The sequence below is a fragment of the Aspergillus oryzae genome, chromosome 2 (assembly GCF_000184455.2).
Source record: "Aspergillus oryzae RIB40 DNA, chromosome 2".
Taxonomy (NCBI): domain Eukaryota; kingdom Fungi; phylum Ascomycota; class Eurotiomycetes; order Eurotiales; family Aspergillaceae; genus Aspergillus; species Aspergillus oryzae.
The window spans coordinates 6,019,725-6,038,803 of record NC_036436.1 but is presented as its reverse complement, the minus strand read 5'-3'; the positions used below and the strand labels follow the sequence as shown (position 1 = coordinate 6,038,803).

Genomic DNA, 19,079 nt, shown 5'->3' with positions numbered 1-19,079 from the left:
AGACGATGCATTGAGACTAGCTATCCCGCTTGGAATGCCTACCTCGGCACCCACTACGCCATCCTGCTACCAACACGGCTCAAGCCGCCATTTCCTCACGTCTACTGCCGATGCCACCGGCTTTGTAATTAGTCTAAATCGAGGTATGCATGCAGACTATATCCAAGTGCATGGATTCACATCCAAGACGAGCATTTTGAACGCCAATGGGACCAAAAGATGGGTAAAGGGCACGCCCCGCGGGAGGCGAACACGCATAACGGACTAATGAAGATGCAATTCCTTGGGACCCGGCACGTCACTTAGAGCACTAAGGTATTAATTATAAGTTGTAATAAAGACAGCAAAGCTAAGGAACACCGAAAGATATCAAGGACAGTGCAATCGTTTACTCCAATCCGAAGCCCTCTTGCTACCGGCGGTTATTCGACGGTAACCGACTTGGTCAGATTACGCGGGAAATCCACGTTCAAACCCTCGCCAACCGCGAGCCAGTACGAAATCAGCTGCAAGGGAATGACGTTCAGCAGGCCTTGAAGGCAGTCAACAGTCTTGGGGACAACGATCTTCTCGGTCTGTGCGGCCGAAAACTCTGGATCATCAGGGTTGCAGATCACAATCGGACGGCCACCACGAGTAATGACTATGTGACATGTTAGTCAACGATACTTTGCTGCGTAAAGGGGCTATTTTCTAGAATGGAACTGTCACTCACCCTGTTGATAAGCGTTCAGAGACTTGGTGAACAAGCTATCACGGGTGAGAATCATGATGATGGGTAGGTTCTCGTCAACGAGGGCTAGGACACCGTGCTTCAATTCACCAGACATAACCGCTTCACAGTGGAGGTACGAGATTTCTTTAATCTTGAGCGCACCTGGATTGAGAAATTATTAATGACAGCGCTAGGATGAACGACCGGGTGGTCAGAGACAAACCTTCCAAAGCAGTGGGGAACTGGGCACCACGGCCTAGCAGCAGCAGGCTCTTCTGATCCTTGAAGAACTTGGCGCACATGTCCTTGATTGGCTCGTTCAATTTAAGTATCTCCCGCAATTGCTCCGAGACAAGGCCAAGTCCTTCGATGATTTCCTCGCGCCTCTTCTGCTTCGAAGCTCGGTCTTCACTGAGAGACAGAGCAAACATAATCATGGCCACAAACTGCGAGGTATACGCCTTAGTAGAGGCGACACCAATCTCAGGGCCAGCGTTGGTGTGAACACCGCAATGGGTCAGCAAAGAAATAGATGATCCGACAACATTAACTACACCGACAGTGAGAGCACCGCGTTCCAGGCAGTAGCGGAGGGCCATCAGGGAGTCAGCTGTCTCTCCAGACTGGGAGACAAATACACAGGTGTCGTCACGGAACACAGGCGCCTGTCGGTCCAGGAAGTCCGAGGCCAGCTCGACGGCAATGGGGATTTCAGTCAGCTCCTCAAAGACACCACGGACAGCCATACACGAATGGTAGCTGGTACCGCAAGCAATGAAGATAATTCGGCGACAGCGACGAATAGTAGAAATATATTGGCGAAGACCGCCAAGAGTAACCTTCTTATTCACAGGATCCAAGCGGCCACGCATCGTGTTGACAATTGATTCTGGCTGCTCGAAGATTTCTTTCTGCATAAAATGGTCGAACTCTCCCTTCATAATGTCTTGCAGCTCTAGTTCAATGGTCTGGATAGTGCGAACGTTGGATAGACTGTCATCTTTAGTAAGACGGTGGATGTTAATCTGACCGTCGTGGACATGTGCTATATCATCATCCTCTAGATAGAGTACCTTCTTCGTATGTTCAATGACAGCCGCAGGATCAGACGATAGAAAGAATTCAGCTGGCTGAGGAGTGCCGTCGTCGGAGAGGAATGCTCGCGATTGAGAACGATGTAACAGTGACTTGTCAGGAGGAGCTAATAGAAGACTAGTGGATGATTTCTTAGCTGCAGCATTCTGAGAGGCCTGCTCCGCAGGAAGAGCACCACCCTCTTCCGAGTACTCCACATCGACGAAATCGACTTTCATCTGCGCAGTCCGTACACCGATAACCAGCGGGGAACCCTTTCGGGCGGCGATAACCTCGTGGGGATAATGAACGGACTTGATCAGCAATCCGAGGGCACCCTGTAGCTCTTTGATAACAGCCTTGGCTAAGACATGGAATTCGATGTCCGGGTTTTGATCATAGAGGTATTTCGCGAGCTTAGCAATACACTCAGTATCAGTCTCGGTTTCAAAGCGAAAGCCCTTGCTCTCCAGCAGGACCTTTAATTCTTTGTAGTTGGTAATGATCCCGTTGTGGACAACCGCGAACTCCCAAGTAGGGTCCGACCTATAGAAAAGCTTCATGAGTATTCGGGTTGGGATATAAAAGAGGATAGTTCAAATGTCACATACCGATGGGGATGGCAGTTTTGGCGGGAAGGTGAGCCGTGAGTAGCCCAGCGGGTTTGAGAAATGGCAGCGTGGGACTCGAAGCTCTTGGTCATATCGGGCTTGGCCTCGGCGATACATTCACGCAGGTTGGCAACCTTACCGACCTCCTTGAAAGCGCGAACTTCATTTTTCTTGTCACCATCTACGGCAATACCAGCTGAATCATAGCCTCGATACTCCAGTCTCGACAAACCTAATAGGGAAGAGATGTCAGTCAGCCGGTGGACGAGGAACATGCCCTGAAAGTGAGAGAGAGAAGACGAAAGAAAGAATGGAAGAGAAAAATCAAACCAGAAGAAACACATGCCGTTTAGAAGTGTATCGATGATGAACTGGCGGTCCCTGTCGACCAGGTAGTTGATGTAACCGAAGATTCCACTAAAATTATAAGTAATTCATCACACCGCAGGTTGGAGCAACATGGGATGGGTATTCCAACATACCACATGAAGGGCACTGAGGTAAAGAGGAATCAGAAAATAGGTAGACAGTGAAGTAGTAAGGAGGAGGAAGACAGGAAACAACGATGAAGGCAACGAATGCGTGGATGAAGGAGAATACAATCCAGCAGAGGTTGAATAGCATCTATTTATACAAGGGGCCAGGAAGGGCCTTAGGGTGTTTAAATTTAGAATACCTACCTATAGGAAGTAATTTCATACTAATTGTCACAAGTTCACGTAAAGCCTTGACAACAGGGACAGTTACCTTCCACCTGGCCTATCTCTACAATAGTCCGAGGCGAGAATTCTGCCTAGCCCATCGCTCTGTTGCCAATAGAAACATTTTCTTTGCTCTAGTGTTGTAGGCCTTTCAGCCGCAATCCTACATCTGAAGGAATTGGCTTGTGATAGAGCTAAACGAGCAGCATAATCGATGTAGCTGAAGATCTCTAGGTGTAGCTCGCTTGGTAGGTCGAGAGCTTCAAGGGACACTGGTTAATCATTGTTTATATCTTGAAATTTAATCAGCAGAAGATGAAGATCATATTCTATTGATAGTACCTGTCTTGGAGGCGCTGCAGGATGGAGAGGCTGTCGAGGCATATGGATCAAAATTCGCAACCAAAAAAAGCGTCTGGAACATCTCAAATGAACTCAGCCAGTATGAGAATCAAAAAAATCTGGATGGAATGATAACCTGGCCTTGACTCCACCTTTTCGTGGTTTGGCTTGTGTTCGGTTCTTGATTTAGCCAAGGATGGTTCATACAGTTGCCAAACATCAGCCATGTAATCGTAAGTAACATTACAGTACATTACAGGAAATCAATGACCCCACTTTCAGCATGTACATACCGTATTTAGTAATTAGACAGGAAGCTTTGGCTACTCTAGTCCATACTCATCCACTGCAAGATATTAATAGTAATAGGACAGCAATAGCACGAGATCTATCATTGTTTTAAACCTTATGTTCCGCATCTTGTTGCGGGTATAGATATAGGTATTCACTATTTGTTCATTTTTCATTCCACTTTCTTTTTGTTTTTTCTTGTTAAAGTCCATTTCCCAAATTAAGGACTAAAAAGCAAGGATTGAAGGCCGGCACCGATACTATGATTGCACATGTAGCAAATCCGAGGCCTCCTTTTCTGAAAGTATATATACATAATCATTAATAGAGCTGAATATGGAGTAGTTGGGGCAAAATGTAGATACATGGAGAAAGCTAGGCTAGTAAATATCCCGTATTCAGGGCACTGAGCTAGCGGCTGCGAAGCTATTTTTAAAAATCGTCTCTGATTCAAATGCCTCGGTTTGGGCAAAAGGATCCCGAGCCGTATTTGCATTTCAACCCTCCAACCCGTACGAGCGGTTTATCACCGCAAAACGACAAATATCGAGCGGCTGTAGAGGGGGCGACGAGTTTGCAGGCATACAGATCGGAAGAATGTTACTTTGTTCCCATATTGCGTCGAGCTTTGGGGTCAAATGACTTTCGTGGCCACCCAGTATCCAAAGTCGATACTGAATACGTTGCCAAATGACTATATCTTTAATCTAAAACACATATTGCTCCCAAGGCACCACCTGAACACCAATAGCGCATAACTCCTGCTCAACCTGCCTTTCAATCTGCTCTGCCCTAAGCCCAGTAGCCTGGTTATCATAAGTCGAATGCGCTCCCTGAAGCAAAACAACCGTAAACCCCGCTTCCACAGCCCCGCGACAAGTCTCGAGCACGCAGCACTCACTTTGAATCCCAAAGGCTACAATAGTGGTGATCCCCTGGCTCTTGAGCTCATCTGCCAGTGATGGATTGGACTTGAATGTATCCCCTGTGTATATTAGTCAATTGACTACGATGTAAAAGGTGAATGTGGTACACACGAGTCGTTTTGGAAACAATTCTCTCGTTATCGGCGCCCACTTTCATGGGCAATGACAGCTCCCATTCTTTTGTCCCAGGGAGAAGGCTCGCATTGGGGTCTTCTGCATCGTCTGAATGCTGAACTATGACGATCTCGAGCTCAGTGCTGGCAACGTTTCGTGCGCGGTCTAGGATTTTGTTCCCAACTTCCCAGATGCGAGCGCTGTGGGGTATAGCAGTGTCGGGAATCGAGATAAGGCCGGCTTGTGTGTCGACCACAAATAAAGCTGTTTTGGGCATTTCGTCGTTGGGGGTGTCTTGATGGGTGAGAGGGAAGGTGGGCATCTCTTAACCCCAGCCCTCAGGGAAAAAACAGGAGGGTATGAGTCAGCCAAATACGAGATAATAAGGAATATTGATACTCCGAGGCTAATGGGTACATGAGTGACTTCAGTGGGGGGATACGTTGACGGAAACACCTGTATTCCGACATATTCCTTAACTTTACAGTATGATTGTGTACAGGCTATTGTAAGCTAGTGCGATATATTTCTGTGCCAATGCATACTGTCCCGAAAAATCACTGGCTGTACGGAAAATGACAGAGCTCTACGCAAGATCTTCGTCAGATGCATCCCGTACTTTCTTTCCCTGGCGACTTTCTCCAACTGAACCCTAGCGAAATAATGTAAAGTACCTTTATTCAATGACTATTCTTATTTCCTTGCTTTTATGGATTATATGGTCCTGGGATCTTTAAAATTAGTGTGGCTCAGAAACCGAACAAGTTCTTATCTTCGTCGTATCCCCAGGCTTGTAGAACGGGAAGAACCGCCTTTTGGATCATGGTGGGCGGCCCGCAGAGAAGTGCCACAGTGCGATCACTAGGCTCGAAGGCATGCTTCTTGATAATATCCTCGTTTACATGTCCTTTGAGACCACCCCATCCGTCCCCTGGATGGGATAGGACGTGGACAATCTCAAACTGGTTCCCGTGCTCTTTTGACAGTTGCTCAAGCTCTCCTTTCAGCAGTATATCATCTTCAGACTTATTGGCATCGATTACTCTGAGTTTAGTCTTATCAGTCTTATCTTCAAGAACTCGCGCAATGATCTGGTAGCCTGGTGTAACGCCGGATCCTCCGAGAATCAACGAAACATTGTCGAAGGTGTATGTCTTATCATCCACAGAGAAGCAGCCATGGCCCTGATAGCGAATCGCACCGGATGGACCTTTAACTTCGACCTCTTCCCCTTCCTGAAGACAATCAAGAATATTGCTCATGGTACCACCGGGCTGATTCTCATCAGGGAAATATGTCTTGACAACGAGGTCAAAGGTCCCATCCTCTTCTTTATCGAGGACGGGTCTGACTGGAGTATAAGGACGGAAGACCAGGCTATCCTTGAAATGGAAGCCGATCTGAATATGCTGGCCTGTTTCCAGTCCGAGCTTTGTAGCTGGGGGTGACAGGCCGAATGTGTATCGCTGAGTATCCTGTGATAGGCGTGTAGTCTCGACGAGCTTGGCACGAGTCCACCTCCGCATAGGTTAGAATCGCGCCACCTTTATATTATGCAAATGCAAACTTACATGTGCTCATTAAGAGCAGCCTTACTATCCCCTCCATCGGTGTGCGACAGTTCCGCTTTCTTGCTATTAGCATCCTTTTGCATATGGGCCATCGCCTTCTCCGTAACCTGTCCTATAATACACTCTGCACTATAGCCTCAGCACCTCGAGTAACATAGCCAAAAGGAGACAGGCGCCTTTGATACTGACCTTTCAGTTTCTCATGCGCATAATTATCATGGATACTTTCAAACTCTTCGGTGGTGTCCATATGCACGGCCCCAGCATGGGCCATAATCGCACCTTTACCACCAGGGTGCCAGCTCAAGACACTAGTAGCATCATACACATTCCCGTTTATCACAATCCAACAATCGCCTTCAGTATGATGCTTCTCGATCTCATCTCGAGTAAACTGCTTCCCAGGAGCGGATGCCTTACGCTTAACGTCTTCGATCCGCTCCTCGGTGGATTCCTTCATCCAGCCATTGGTGCCATTCCCTTGGTCAACGGGATGTCTGAATAGTAGGTACGCGTCTGGGTTAGCGGGATCATCGTATATCTCAGGCCTGACTCGATACCAGCAGTTGTTCATCATCCTACGGGAAAATTAGCACAGCCACCGGCAGAAGAATTAGACCAGGATTGTGTTACCCTTCAAGGTTCCACACTGGCTTTGGAGGTTGTGTGTTCTTATGCTCATCAAAGGCACGAACGATGATGCTCTCTGCACGAGCGAGTTTTGTTATGTCGAGGTCAATGTGCCAATGTAACCAGGTCCAGAACTTCTTGCCATGTCGGATCGGTGCTTCAGGATACTATGAGGCCTTAGCCAGTTGTGCAGGAATGGTTCCGAGCAATACCACATACCTTGCGCACACAGTAAAGCCAGGTATCACCACCATTCAAACTAATCTCGACCCTGTCTATCTCATTCCCGCCTCCGTTATAAGCATAACCTTCGATACGATAGGTTTTACCTTTCTTCATATCCGCCAAATTAATTTTCTCTTCCTGGGACGGCTTCACAATCACCGAGTTTAGCATCTGTTGCGTGCACAGAGTGCTAGGATGGTGATACATGATTTTTGCAATTTCCGATTCAGAGTCTGTGACAAAGCTGGGTAGCTGCCGGTTGTCATAAATGTGGTAATAGCTATCGTTTTCGAACTCCGTGACCCAGACCTTCGTCAACCATTTGATAGAGCGTGCCCCCACCCATCCGGGAAGCATTAATCGCAGTGGATAACCATGGTCAGGTGGAATCGGATGGTCATTCATCTCATATGCCAACAACACATCATTAGTGGGGTCCAAGACGTATGATAGCGGAACACAGGTTGCATATTTGCCCTCGCCCAACTCATCGGCACCCTTATAGTGGACCCAGAAGCACTTCTCGGATTCTCTCTCCATGAGCTCTGCAGCACCCGCTTCGAGAAGCACATCGCGAAGGAGGCACCTTTCCAATATGAGCAACCCACAGCGGCAGTGGTAAAGTTGAACCCGCGTGTCCGTTTGATCATGTTGAGTTCTTTCCGACGACTACCATCACAGGCAAGGAAAATAGGTATGTTGATGCTGTTGAACCGACTTATAAGCTCATCCATGCCAAAAGTTAATGGTCGGTCGACTACCACATCGAGCTTGTGGTTTTCCCAGAGTAGATGTGGTACGGCTCCGTGATTACGGACATAGTGGATCGGAGATGGTGTGATAAGGCCGGCGTCGAACAAAGTTGTTAGATCTGCTTCAGCATTCATAGGATGCTTCCCTGTGAGACGCTTCAAGCTCTTGCTTCGAGGGACCCAACTGTCAGGAGAGAACTGGTCTGCCTCGTCGATCTGCTCCGGAAGTACCTCGTCGTGAAAAGGGGAGCGACCTCGCCCATCATTCTGCCTCATGGATGATCGATATTTCTGTTCATGCTGCAGGTATTTCAACAGTGCCGCTTCCTCAAATGACATCTTAGGCTTAACGTCCTTTTGTGCGTCCTCTTCCTGGCCCTTCGACTGTTCTTCAGAATCACCTTTCTTCCCTCGACCTGGGTCTTCTATTTCTTCCTTCGCCCTCCTCTTCTCTTCCCCCCCTCTCTTTGCCACATTCACAGGCCACGGTTGCTCCTGCTTTATAAAACTCTCAGTAGTATGCAGTACATATCTCCAAAACTTCGGATGCACGTCTGGTCTCCGCAAATGAAAGTCCTGCCACCACAGTCAGTCCTATCATCCGCTGGCATAATACAATTGTCTAGGGACAACTCACGATCTGCTTGGTCATGATGTCTCGAACGGTAACCAATTCTCCCCTTTCCACCTTCTGCCGAAGCTCATTAAGCTTCTCCTCAGCAACCTCCTCGAGATCATACGGTATCTCGTCTCCACCATGAGTGAGCCCTATATACCGCGCATCGCGATCTCGGGTTCCGACGCGATGACTATGCGTCCGCGTCCAGTCCGGCTCATTGAGTATCTCTAGATAGGATGCACCAGGTTGGCTCGTGAGCGGCATGGCTGCATTGACATACGATTCACGAAGATGAGTTATCTAGTAGTGGTGCAGTATAAGGATAAATGATATAGTCACCGCAGCGAGAACGGGAGTGAGTTGTACCAATGGCGGCTCTATTATACCCTGCCCGCCCACTACGAATTGCCGAATGACACACATAAATCTGCCGTAATATGAACGCATGTTCATACCGGCGCTTTGTTTCCTCCCTGTTACTATGATCCAGATATGACATCATGTGGTTCTTGTTGCCGGTGGTGAACTCTATCTCGGTGCCAAAACTGCGGATAGGGTTGCGCGTTACTAATGAGTTATGGGGAAAGGTTCATCTATCTCCTCGGAGAGGGATTATATGGTGCCTTAGGCCCGTACCCTTTTACCACCAAAAGGCTCACCGCTTTTGGCCTTCGCTGCTATGTATGGGAGGACAATAGGACATAGAGATTTCCCATGTACTAAGCTTAACTGCATGATTGATTGAGTGCAATATATAATTGGAGGTATCGTCAAAGACCCATTCAATGTCAATGAGTGATGCCTGGGAGGAGCTTTTGTATAACAGCTTCCCAGACAGTATATATGCATCCAGTAAAAGCAACCGGGTAAGATGGAGCCTAGCTCTACGGATACCGGAGTTAACTGCTATGGCAGAGAGGTGACAAAGCTAGTCATCCAAAAGACATGCAAGCTATACCGCAGTGCCCTAGAAAGCTGCGAGGCCCGCCCTGAATCCGTCGCAGCTAACACCTCGTATTGTTCAAGTTCGCGATGTTCGTCAAAGCAGGAGGCCGTCGATTAGATTAGAATTAAGAATCGCAAACAGCTAAGGCTGAAAGCAGATTTTCGACTTCTTATTCGCCCGCCTTAATGGGACTATGATCAGCTTCAGCTTCAGCCACCATCGTTTGTCCGAACTAGGATATTAAACGATCAAAAAGGGCATGAGATCTGCGAGATGCGTGCGAAATTCGATTTTGTCTGACCAATTGGCTCTCGATGCTAGTACTCCCTGGTCACCTTTCTTTCTCCCTGTGCCGAGCTAAGATTAATGTGGCTGAATGCGGTTCAAGCCGAAGTATTATTTAAAGAAGAGGGTATTTCCCGACGTGATCAAAATTTGAGACTACAACAATTCTTCTTAACAGCTACCGTACCGGTCGGTGTCCGTCCTTTTTTTTTTTTTTTTTTTTTTCGCGAATCATTATGTGAGCAATTTGACACGGAGATCGTAACTTCATTGACAATACAGAAGCTGACAATAGACATTAGCTTTTTTCGAATCAAGATCCCAGATCACCTGATTGCCCCCTGGCATTTCGCCCTGTCCTCATCATGTTCAGTCAGGAAGGAACAATCACGACTCCAAATGGTTTGCACACACGAGCTGCTGCGCAATTTGTCAAGGAAGCCAACATCTTTACCTCCAATGTGACTGTCTCGGATGGTCGCAAAACAGTCAATGGAAAAAAACTTTTCCCACTTCAAACTCTTGCCCTTAGCCAGGGAAACACCCTCACGATCACAGCAGAGGGAGAGGATGAACAAAATGCTGTGGAGCACTTGTGCAAGCTTTTGGCGGAGCTGGACTAGTAGTATCTGAATCATCTTGTGATACAGTACGTTTTGGTTCATGAAAAATGGACCATGAGAATCGACATGGATGCATATCTATCTAGCTTTATATGGATAATGCTACTAGTAATGTCCGCGGATAAAGCCTTTGCTATTATTGTTCTGAATATAGTCTATATTACAAACGAGCGGGCGAAGGACTCGCCTCGACACTTTACGTGGTACACCAGGCTCTCTGCAGTTCAGCTCATGCGAGATGCGAAGAAATGTATGCTGGGAGAGGGTTGCTGTCGTTGATCGTGAATTACCATTCATTAATTACTACAGCAGATATTATATCAGTTAAAAAGATTTAGAGAAAAGAGGTTATTCATAACTTCCTATAATAATATAAACTAGTAGATATGCTCTAGTTTATATAAGTAAGAGAAGCTATCGTTTCTCTCTCCCTATCTTTTTTTCTTTAAACAAAATATCTCTCCAACCTAAAGTTTACTATTACCAATTACATTATACCAGCACAAGTATCTTGCTGGAAGCACACAAAGACAGAGATAGAGATCCTATTGTAGAGCAGATATCTGACTGGTTCAATTGCTAAACCGTCACCTATGATACTCATTGATCAACTCCTTTCCCTCGTGTATACGAGTCAAATTCAGACGTAGGATCTCTAGTGATCGTTCCCAGTACCGCTTTCCAAATGCACTCATGTGTGAACCGATGTGCACATTTGGTTGCTCCCAGAGTGGGTGTCCCACTGGCAGAGGCTCAGGGTCAGTCACGTCCAACGCGGCACCCCCCAAGGCACCTGACTGCAGTGCGGATAGCAGGGCATCTTGGTCGATTACTTTGCCTCGCGATATGTTCGTTAAAAAGGGCTTCCGAGTGGTGGAGTTGCAATGTGCAGAAAAAATGTCCAGCTCCTCTTTACCTATGAGCTTGGTGGTTCCCGCGTTCAAGGGAAGAGAGACCACAAGGTGATCTAATCCCTGGGCCAAGAAATCATGAAGTGATGCTTTGTCTCGCCCGCTATACCAGGCTTCAGGTATCAGACCATCTGGATCCCCGGTCCCTGGGATTATAAATCCAGTATCCCTTTTCGACTCCGGCGTCAGCCTTGGCTGTGCTGTGTATACCAAGACTCTCATACCCAGACCAGATGCAGCGCGAGCAACTAAACGACATTAGTCCCTAAATTAGAAAAAGAGATACAATTCGTTGCGGTAGCGGAGAAGACATTATTGGTTCCTATGTATGTCTTACCTTGGCGGCCAATACTACCATACCCTAGGATGCCAACAGTTTGGCCCACATGGTCATCCACCTCCCATTGTCTCACTTCTTTGAATGTCAGCCAGCGCTGCTGATTTTTGGCTTCTAAAATCTTAGTGTACATTCTTGAGTAGACAAGCCAATTCATGACCACCCATTCCGCGATCGGCGGTCCGTGGATACCCGAGCTTGTGGACATGCGTATGTTGGTGTCGCGAAAGATAGGGTGATTGACCAGGTGATCCACTCCAGCTGAGAAGGAGTGCAAATACTTCAGTCTAGGGATCATTATCAGCGGGTGTCTAGCAAGGCTTTCACGTGAATTATAGTGGCTTACTGAGGCGTCTGGTCAGGATGCGGAATAACGCCAAAAGCTGTGGTCATAATAGTTGCCCTCTGAAGTAGATCTAACTCTTCCAGTTAGTTGTAATTGTAATCTATGTGCCTAAGAGATGCTCTAACCAGAAGGAATAACATCATCAGTGATCTCCAAGGTACCATGGGGAATCTCGACGAATGCCACCTCTATAGTAGGAAATTGCTGGCGAATGGAGTCAATCGCTTCTTTTGGCTCCGGCAAAGGAAGGAAGACCAGGAGGAGTTCCGGTGCATCATCTTTCGGCATTGTCACAGTGAGTGGCTTAACCGTGACAGGTTCAGCTGAAAAAAGGGAACGAATAGAGGTAGAAAACGTGCAAGGGTGGAATCTGTGGTTACATTTAAGTGTATTAATTGAAGTGCCGTGCAGTAGAGTGGATGAGCGGGGGAAATCCTTGCGCGGGGATACAGCGATGAGTCTAGTTCAGTTTACCGAGTCTACCCACAGTAACATATCATTCTATCACCTAATTGAATCTATTTACTAGATCCCACTTCATTTTGTACCAATTATAATCATCTGAGCCCTCGGAACATCGACTGGTTCAATTCCGAGCACTAACCTCGAATTGTCCCTGAGTTTACCAATAGGAACACACTATACCCCATATATCAACCAATGGGATCCATTTATTTTGCCCCGCCATATTGGGTACCAATCATGGTATTTGGATTATTGGCTAGTGCAGGTTCCGAAGATATTGACCACTTCGTTTCTAGGTGCTGCGTCCCCTAAGCTTAGCTAGCGACTATAGTTGCTCGGGATATATATTTCTATCACTCCTACAACAACAACAACAACAATAACAACAATAACAACAATAGCAACAATAACAATAACGACAATAATGACAATAACAACAGTAACAACAGTAAAAGAAGATCCAGTGTTATGCTATATAATATGACCAGTTTAAATAACCTTTCTATACTATTACTACAGAAGAATATATTCTAAGGACCTAGTGTTCTATTCAATAATCAAGAACTTAAAAGTGAAGGCTACAAGTGCCTGGCAGGCTGGCAGCCGTAGCTTAATATACATGAGATGCAAAGGTTTCATGCAGGTCCTTCGCTCAGCTACAAAGTACAGCGAAAGATAGGTATCTACGGCTGAATACCATAATTATTCAGCTCTTGACAACCAGGGTCAAATACCCTCCTTTGCAAGGAGTACTTGTCCGTCCAAGATCAACACTTTGGCTTCCATCATTCGACAGGTGGGCAATCAGGCGTGACGACTTCGCTAATAATATTCTACTGGCATCCTTCACTCCTAAATTTCTCACCATCCTATGGGTTAAATACTTGGTGGCACCCTCTGCATCACCGTAAGGGCGTCACTCAAGAAGTAAATATTTTCGATGGCCATTGTTGACCGTGGATATAGCATGACGTTTTTCTGTGCGGACATCAGCACAGATTTCCGGAAAACGCAATCCCACCCTATATCTAACCGAGTAAAAAGAAAGGAAAGGAATGGTCAATGAACGGATGAAAAGAAGAGAAGAACAAAAGTGAAGATGAAAGGAGACAATTTAAGACACAATGGGATGAAATGTGATGCAATGCAATGTAATGTAATGAAATGAAATGCAGACAAATAAAATAAAATAAAAACAATAATAGTTCCAGAAATATACAACAGGATAAGCCATTCATACGTAATAAATATCCTTGACGCCATTGGGGTTACAAGTATGCTGAGACACGTCTGCCTAGTGGTAGGCACCATTGCGCTATGATGCTCCACCTGAAACAACGGTTCGGCTCGCTTGTAGAGCCTTTCAACAGTGAGGAATGGTTTTTTGACTTTATTAGACTATGCAGTACAGATTTAGAGTGCGAGTCACAACTGTTATCCCCGGAAACTATCCACTGGGATCTTCGCCGTGAACAGTGTTTGGGTGCTCTATATGGTTAAGCTCTCTATCTTGCCGTCAAAAAATAATTAAACCCATAGAATAGACCCTCCTTTGTTTCGATCTCTATTTCTGCAATTTTCCTTCTTCGACTTAGCTAAGCATGGCCATAATAAAGATGCAATGTTGCAACTGGTTGGACGAAGGTCTCAAAACAAAAAAAAAATAAAAAAAATAAAAAAGGAAAAGAAAAAGAAAAAGGTCAATAGTATGCTAAGCCATAACCTGAGGACGAATTTAAAGACCCCTGAAGGTTTACCTAGGACTTTAGTAAGGTGAGACACCCCCTTTACCACCACTAAGTTAGGGGGAAGGCCGACGCTGCGGTTGCTCTGGGCAATGGTGGAAGACAAAGGTAATATTTTAGTGCTTCGGCGATAGTTGTGATGATCATGATTTGATAAAAACTATTTTAGAGATATTATTATGTTGGTACTAGACCATTTTTGGAAAGAGAAAAGCAAGAAGTCGAAAATACCAAAAAGCGTAACTGTCAAATGAAGAATCCGAGGAACCCACTCTTTATTTTTTCAACTGAGAAGATCATCTGATGCTGATGTAGATCCCAGAGTTTGCAGGTGCGTAGAACCCCTTTTGTTTACCCTGAGATCCTAGCGAGCGAGGGAATGAGTCATGAGCCAAGAGACGCAGTTCTGATAGGCTGCACCTCAGGAGATTGCCATGCTGAAGAGATTTCGTTGGGCTGTGCTAAACATCCTTGGCGCAAAGTTCCTTACCCTTCTTTCACATTCCCTCCTATTGCTCTCTTCTTTTTCGGAGACAGCAAGTATCTCGGTGTGTCTGGCAAAACTAAAAATCATGGACATATGGTTCTCATCAATCTAGGGATTCATCCCTCATCCAGGTTGAGGAACGGACTCGTATTATGAACAGTTCATGGAGTTACGCGGCTACATGGGGCGTCCGTCCTCATACTCGGACCGGGGGAGTCGGAAATTGAACATAGCTTGAAAAGGAATAAATCATTTTCTCTGTGGCTGACTCGTGTATCATGGGTCCAGTCGAGCAAGTCATGATCATGACCAGGACAAGGATTTGTTCGTCCGCGAATGGAAAATGAAATCTCTTTTGTTGAGAATATCATGAAGGGGTCACGGGATAGACCTCGGGATATGCACGAGCTTATTACAACGGGTTTTATACATTGAGCCATTCTATGCTCAATTTTGATTTCAGGCAGAGTACCTAACGCATTGGGCTAGGGGCCGGGTCCACAGTCGCAGGCGACGGAGGTCCGGAGTACTTGTGGAGAATTAATTTGATTGTATTATATTCCATTTTATGCGGGCAAAAAGATCAGATACCCACCGTGGATCCGGTCGATAAAGGAAATTATAAGAAAAAGTGGTCCAATAAGCAATGAAAAAAGGCCGATTTGTTGGTCTGTCTTCATCTTCCTGATTCCTGAGGCTGCACAGCTGAGGCGATGCGCTACGGGATCTGAACCATAGGTAGTTTATTTATTCTACTAGGCCAACCACGTGAAGGTAGAAGACAACCCAGAAGCTGCATTTTGATTTTAATCTTATTCCAGAATTTTTATCCTTGTCCCTGTTCTCATCTGGTTTGTAGGATAGACTGGGGATGTAATTAAAGTACGTTTCGACTAATTTATCCTTTCCAAATATCGAAATTGAATATGCCGGTTCCTGGAAGACATTATATTAAGCATCATGTTGAACTAAAATAATTAGGGGCATCTTTCCTCAGATCAGTGGAACTCGTTATGGTTCACAATCCGTAGGGAGGCCCAGCTAATTAAGTGGGTATGCTATAGCCGCTAAACGGTCAGACGAGCAGGCACAGGCTGTGCAGTCTTTGGAGATACGGTAAAATCTTCGTTGCTTTTGAAAAGACACGGACCATCCCTGTCCAAAGGCAACTGTGTACTTTTGTTCGTTTTTTTTTCAAAAGCGGAAGCGAGGTGAGGCGGAGCAGTGCTTTGGTCTCAACTCAGACCCCCGGATGATGGAATTGGTCCCCAACTCATGCAATCCTCCCTATTCATGCATACATGAACCGCAAAGGTACGCCCGCCTCTCATTTCACATCTCTTGATTTGGTACTTTTGTGTGCAGGTCGAAAGGTTCCCCGAACCTGAACCAATAGTGAGCCGAAATTTGTTGGCGTCTCGTGCGAATCCTTGAGAATAGCAAAGTAATGCGCAGTCCGCGCAGCCATACCGGCTTGCTTTGGACAACACCACGTAAATACGTATCACTCAATTTGGTGTCAGTTTCAACTTCTACACATCTAAAACGGCTACGGTCAAGAATAAGAACGCAAATACAACCTCTAGAATGGGTAGTCCGAAGTACTCCGTTGGCGCAGGGACACCGAATGATTACACGAGGCCTACCCGCTGGCGAGGCGCGAAGCCACCTACTTCATGTGTGTGATTATCTGTATTTCTTCTCTACTGGAAAGGAACTGTCTAATGGCATACATGAGTAGGAGAGGATCATTGCTGTATCCCCCACGTGTGGGTGGTTCTAAGTCCAAGCCTGTCCAGATAGGATCTGTACCCGAACCTTAAAGAAGATGACTTAAGATGAACAGGCGCTGCGTAACCTCCACCGGATTGACATGGGCCCCGTGGAACTTGTTCCTAGACTATTTTCCGGATCGGAGGTAATTCACCGCTCTTACTGGCGGGCAGGGGGGGGAATCGGCGAAGGCTAGCAGGGTCCGAGCCCATAATCATCTCGGTTGGGACCCGGCCCCAACATTTTTTTTTTCAAGGCCAGTCTTAATTTCATGGTAGATCTTTACTAGGTGGACAGCGGTATCTGATGTCTCCTGCGCACGACATGCACCAATCCATCAACTGACGTATTGCGGACCCACCGCACTGTGGAGACACAGCCATGGAACCAGGAACATTGACTCTCCATAAACGAGCATCATCTGTGGCTCAGGAGGACATGTCCGGCCGGTGCCGAGGGGGAGTAACAAAAAGCTAATGGCAGCAAATCTAATTGATGCTAGCCCAGGCTTTGGAAGGGAAAGAACAAGAAATTGATATACCAACGTTGGTCACTGAGATATTGACCAACGGTCAGGGAAAATTCATTCTGGTCATGTCTATGCTATGAGTGAGTTGCTCCCATGGTCAAGAACAAGAATACCAAAGATAAACGTAAACCACAGGCCTATGGGGTATAGTGCCTCGAACCACAATGATCTTGTTTTAAGTTGAATGAATTAGGTCCGGGCGGAGCGGTGCCTAGTCCAAGCCACAACACTGTGCGACAATCTTTGATCGCCGGTGTCCGGAACTCACCCTGCAGGTACGCCATGGGGAGAATTAACAAGAAGAACACAAACCAGATAGGGTAAAAGCAAAACTTTAAACTGGAGAATTAAGACCAAAACAATTGAGTACAGAAAAGCTGCATGGTGGCTGCATGGCGTCTCAAACTATATTCAATCCTTTCACACACACGTCCGTATTCCGTATTCAGCCTCCCTGGTGACATCTTCTGAGGAGGAATATGCTATTGGCAAATGTTTTATTTGATGGCCAACTTGGTTGATTTACTAGCCCGATACAAAACGAGTCTTTAATCTCTTGTTTGAGAGGATTGACAACGCTTCTCTGTCTCTCTTCATGGTAATGTACTTTCAGTCCCCAACGACGTACCACCGTCTTGTATTCGTCCATGACGTGTTGAAGTGAGTGGAGCCAGGCTGGTATTTTTACCACAATTCACATTTTTGTTTTGTACGGACGCACACCGACTTGTTGAAATAATTCTGGATGTGAGTAAAGCTCGTAAGTAGTCGGTTTCCCCCGTCCCTATGGAAGAGCTCTAGTATGCCGACTCCGCGGCTCTCTTTTCCCGAATTGTGCTTATTTCAGACATTGTGGCTGCCTACCGCCTCTTCATGAGAGCTTGCATTATTTCATCAGCCCCTGATATGGTAAAAGCTTTTTAACCCTAATCTACACAAGCTCCCCACAAGAGCACTCAAGCAACCTTTTTCAGAATAGGTAGGAACAGTAAGTATCTTCAACACACTATTCCTAATCGCAACTAGTGGGATAAGCCATCAGAATGGTGAGCTGCAATAGCCAAAGGGAATCTTTTCGCCTGGCGAGACATATATAACTGGCCCTTGCCCCGGATTCTTGCTATCCATCACCTCCACATCATTGTACATCTCAAATATTGACTATTCTTTTGGCAAATAGCAGCTTTGATCATGGACTTTTCGACAAGAAATACTTCTGATAGGCTACTTGAGCTCGCCGATCTCGTCACCCGCCTCCCACGATTTCTTTTGAACTTGATTGATTTAATAAACTGGCTGCGAGGCCTCCCTCCTTATGGTGGTATGAGCTCCGAAGTTCCTCAAGCCACTTTATACTGACAATGAACTTGCCGCCACTTTAGGTTAAAGAGAAACTTGACGAATGACCGCGCCCGCCCGCCTGATATTGCACCGGCAAACATGGAAAATCAAGTATGTTCGAGAGGATGGTTCTTCTAGTACCATTACACGTCTTGTCTGTTGAAGCATAGGTGCCTGGGAACTCTGACTAGCTCACGACGGGCGAGGCACTGGTCGCTGGTTTGGTTTCGAGGTCGACAGGCCTTCATGATATCTTTCGAAATGGTGGCAATGGATACTGGTTGTTCTGCTCTTGAAGTCACGCTGTACTATGTTATAGGTCCCTTTGTGACTGGGAGAAAATATCCATGTCCGTTTTCTAGCCTTTCATGGACAACTCATTGGATTTGCTTTTTCGGGAAGTATATTTGGTTAGTGGTTGGTTTTGTGCTTCGCTTTTATGTATGACCTAGTCCTGACAGACTCTAAAAGCCATTGCTTGCTCTTCTTGTATCGCAAACTTGGTTTCAACTGCGTTCATTTCCTTTTGCAAGCACTGCGTTTAACCTCTTAATTTACCATACTGTTTTCTCTTATCGACCTGTATAATATGGGTACTGGCGGCTTTCAGACGTATATAGTACAGATTCTCTATTATTAAGTATCTATATAGCTAGCATAGCTAGCCTCTAACATTTAAAATTCTAATTGATTGACATGCAGTATGTAAGGGAGGGTGTT

The 19,079-nt window shown here is 46.0% G+C and overlaps 4 protein-coding genes across 4 annotated transcripts; all 4 read right to left on the bottom strand.

The window, feature by feature from the left end:
* Nucleotides 1–422: 422 nt before the first annotated feature.
* AO090003001475 (uncharacterized protein) lies at nucleotides 423–3,670 on the bottom strand (the record flags this gene model as incomplete). The annotated part of the gene is made up of 5 exons (XM_023235337.1): nucleotides 423–643; nucleotides 716–877; nucleotides 939–2,335; nucleotides 2,401–2,817; nucleotides 3,651–3,670. The coding sequence occupies 5 exons, from the start codon at nucleotides 3,668–3,670 to the stop codon at nucleotides 423–425; spliced, it is 2,217 nt and encodes a 738-aa protein (XP_023090365.1).
* A 771-nt stretch (nucleotides 3,671–4,441) lies between these two features.
* AO090003001474 (uncharacterized protein) lies at nucleotides 4,442–5,051 on the bottom strand (the record flags this gene model as incomplete). The annotated part of the gene is made up of 2 exons (XM_001820470.3): nucleotides 4,442–4,719; nucleotides 4,772–5,051. The coding sequence occupies 2 exons, from the start codon at nucleotides 5,049–5,051 to the stop codon at nucleotides 4,442–4,444; spliced, it is 558 nt and encodes a 185-aa protein (XP_001820522.3).
* Nucleotides 5,052–5,523: 472 nt separating this feature from the next.
* Nucleotides 5,524–7,314, bottom strand: AO090003001473 (uncharacterized protein; the record flags this gene model as incomplete). The annotated part of the gene is made up of 2 exons (XM_023235336.1): nucleotides 5,524–6,276; nucleotides 7,195–7,314. The coding sequence occupies 2 exons, from the start codon at nucleotides 7,312–7,314 to the stop codon at nucleotides 5,524–5,526; spliced, it is 873 nt and encodes a 290-aa protein (XP_023090364.1).
* Nucleotides 7,315–7,699: 385 nt separating this feature from the next.
* Nucleotides 7,700–8,835, bottom strand: AO090003001472 (uncharacterized protein; the record flags this gene model as incomplete). Its single annotated transcript, XM_023235335.1, has 3 exons — nucleotides 7,700–7,786; nucleotides 7,809–8,528; nucleotides 8,590–8,835. 3 exons carry the CDS (start codon nucleotides 8,833–8,835, stop codon nucleotides 7,700–7,702), a joined length of 1,053 nt encoding a protein of 350 aa, XP_023090363.1.
* Between the last annotated feature and the right edge of the window lie 10,244 nt (nucleotides 8,836–19,079).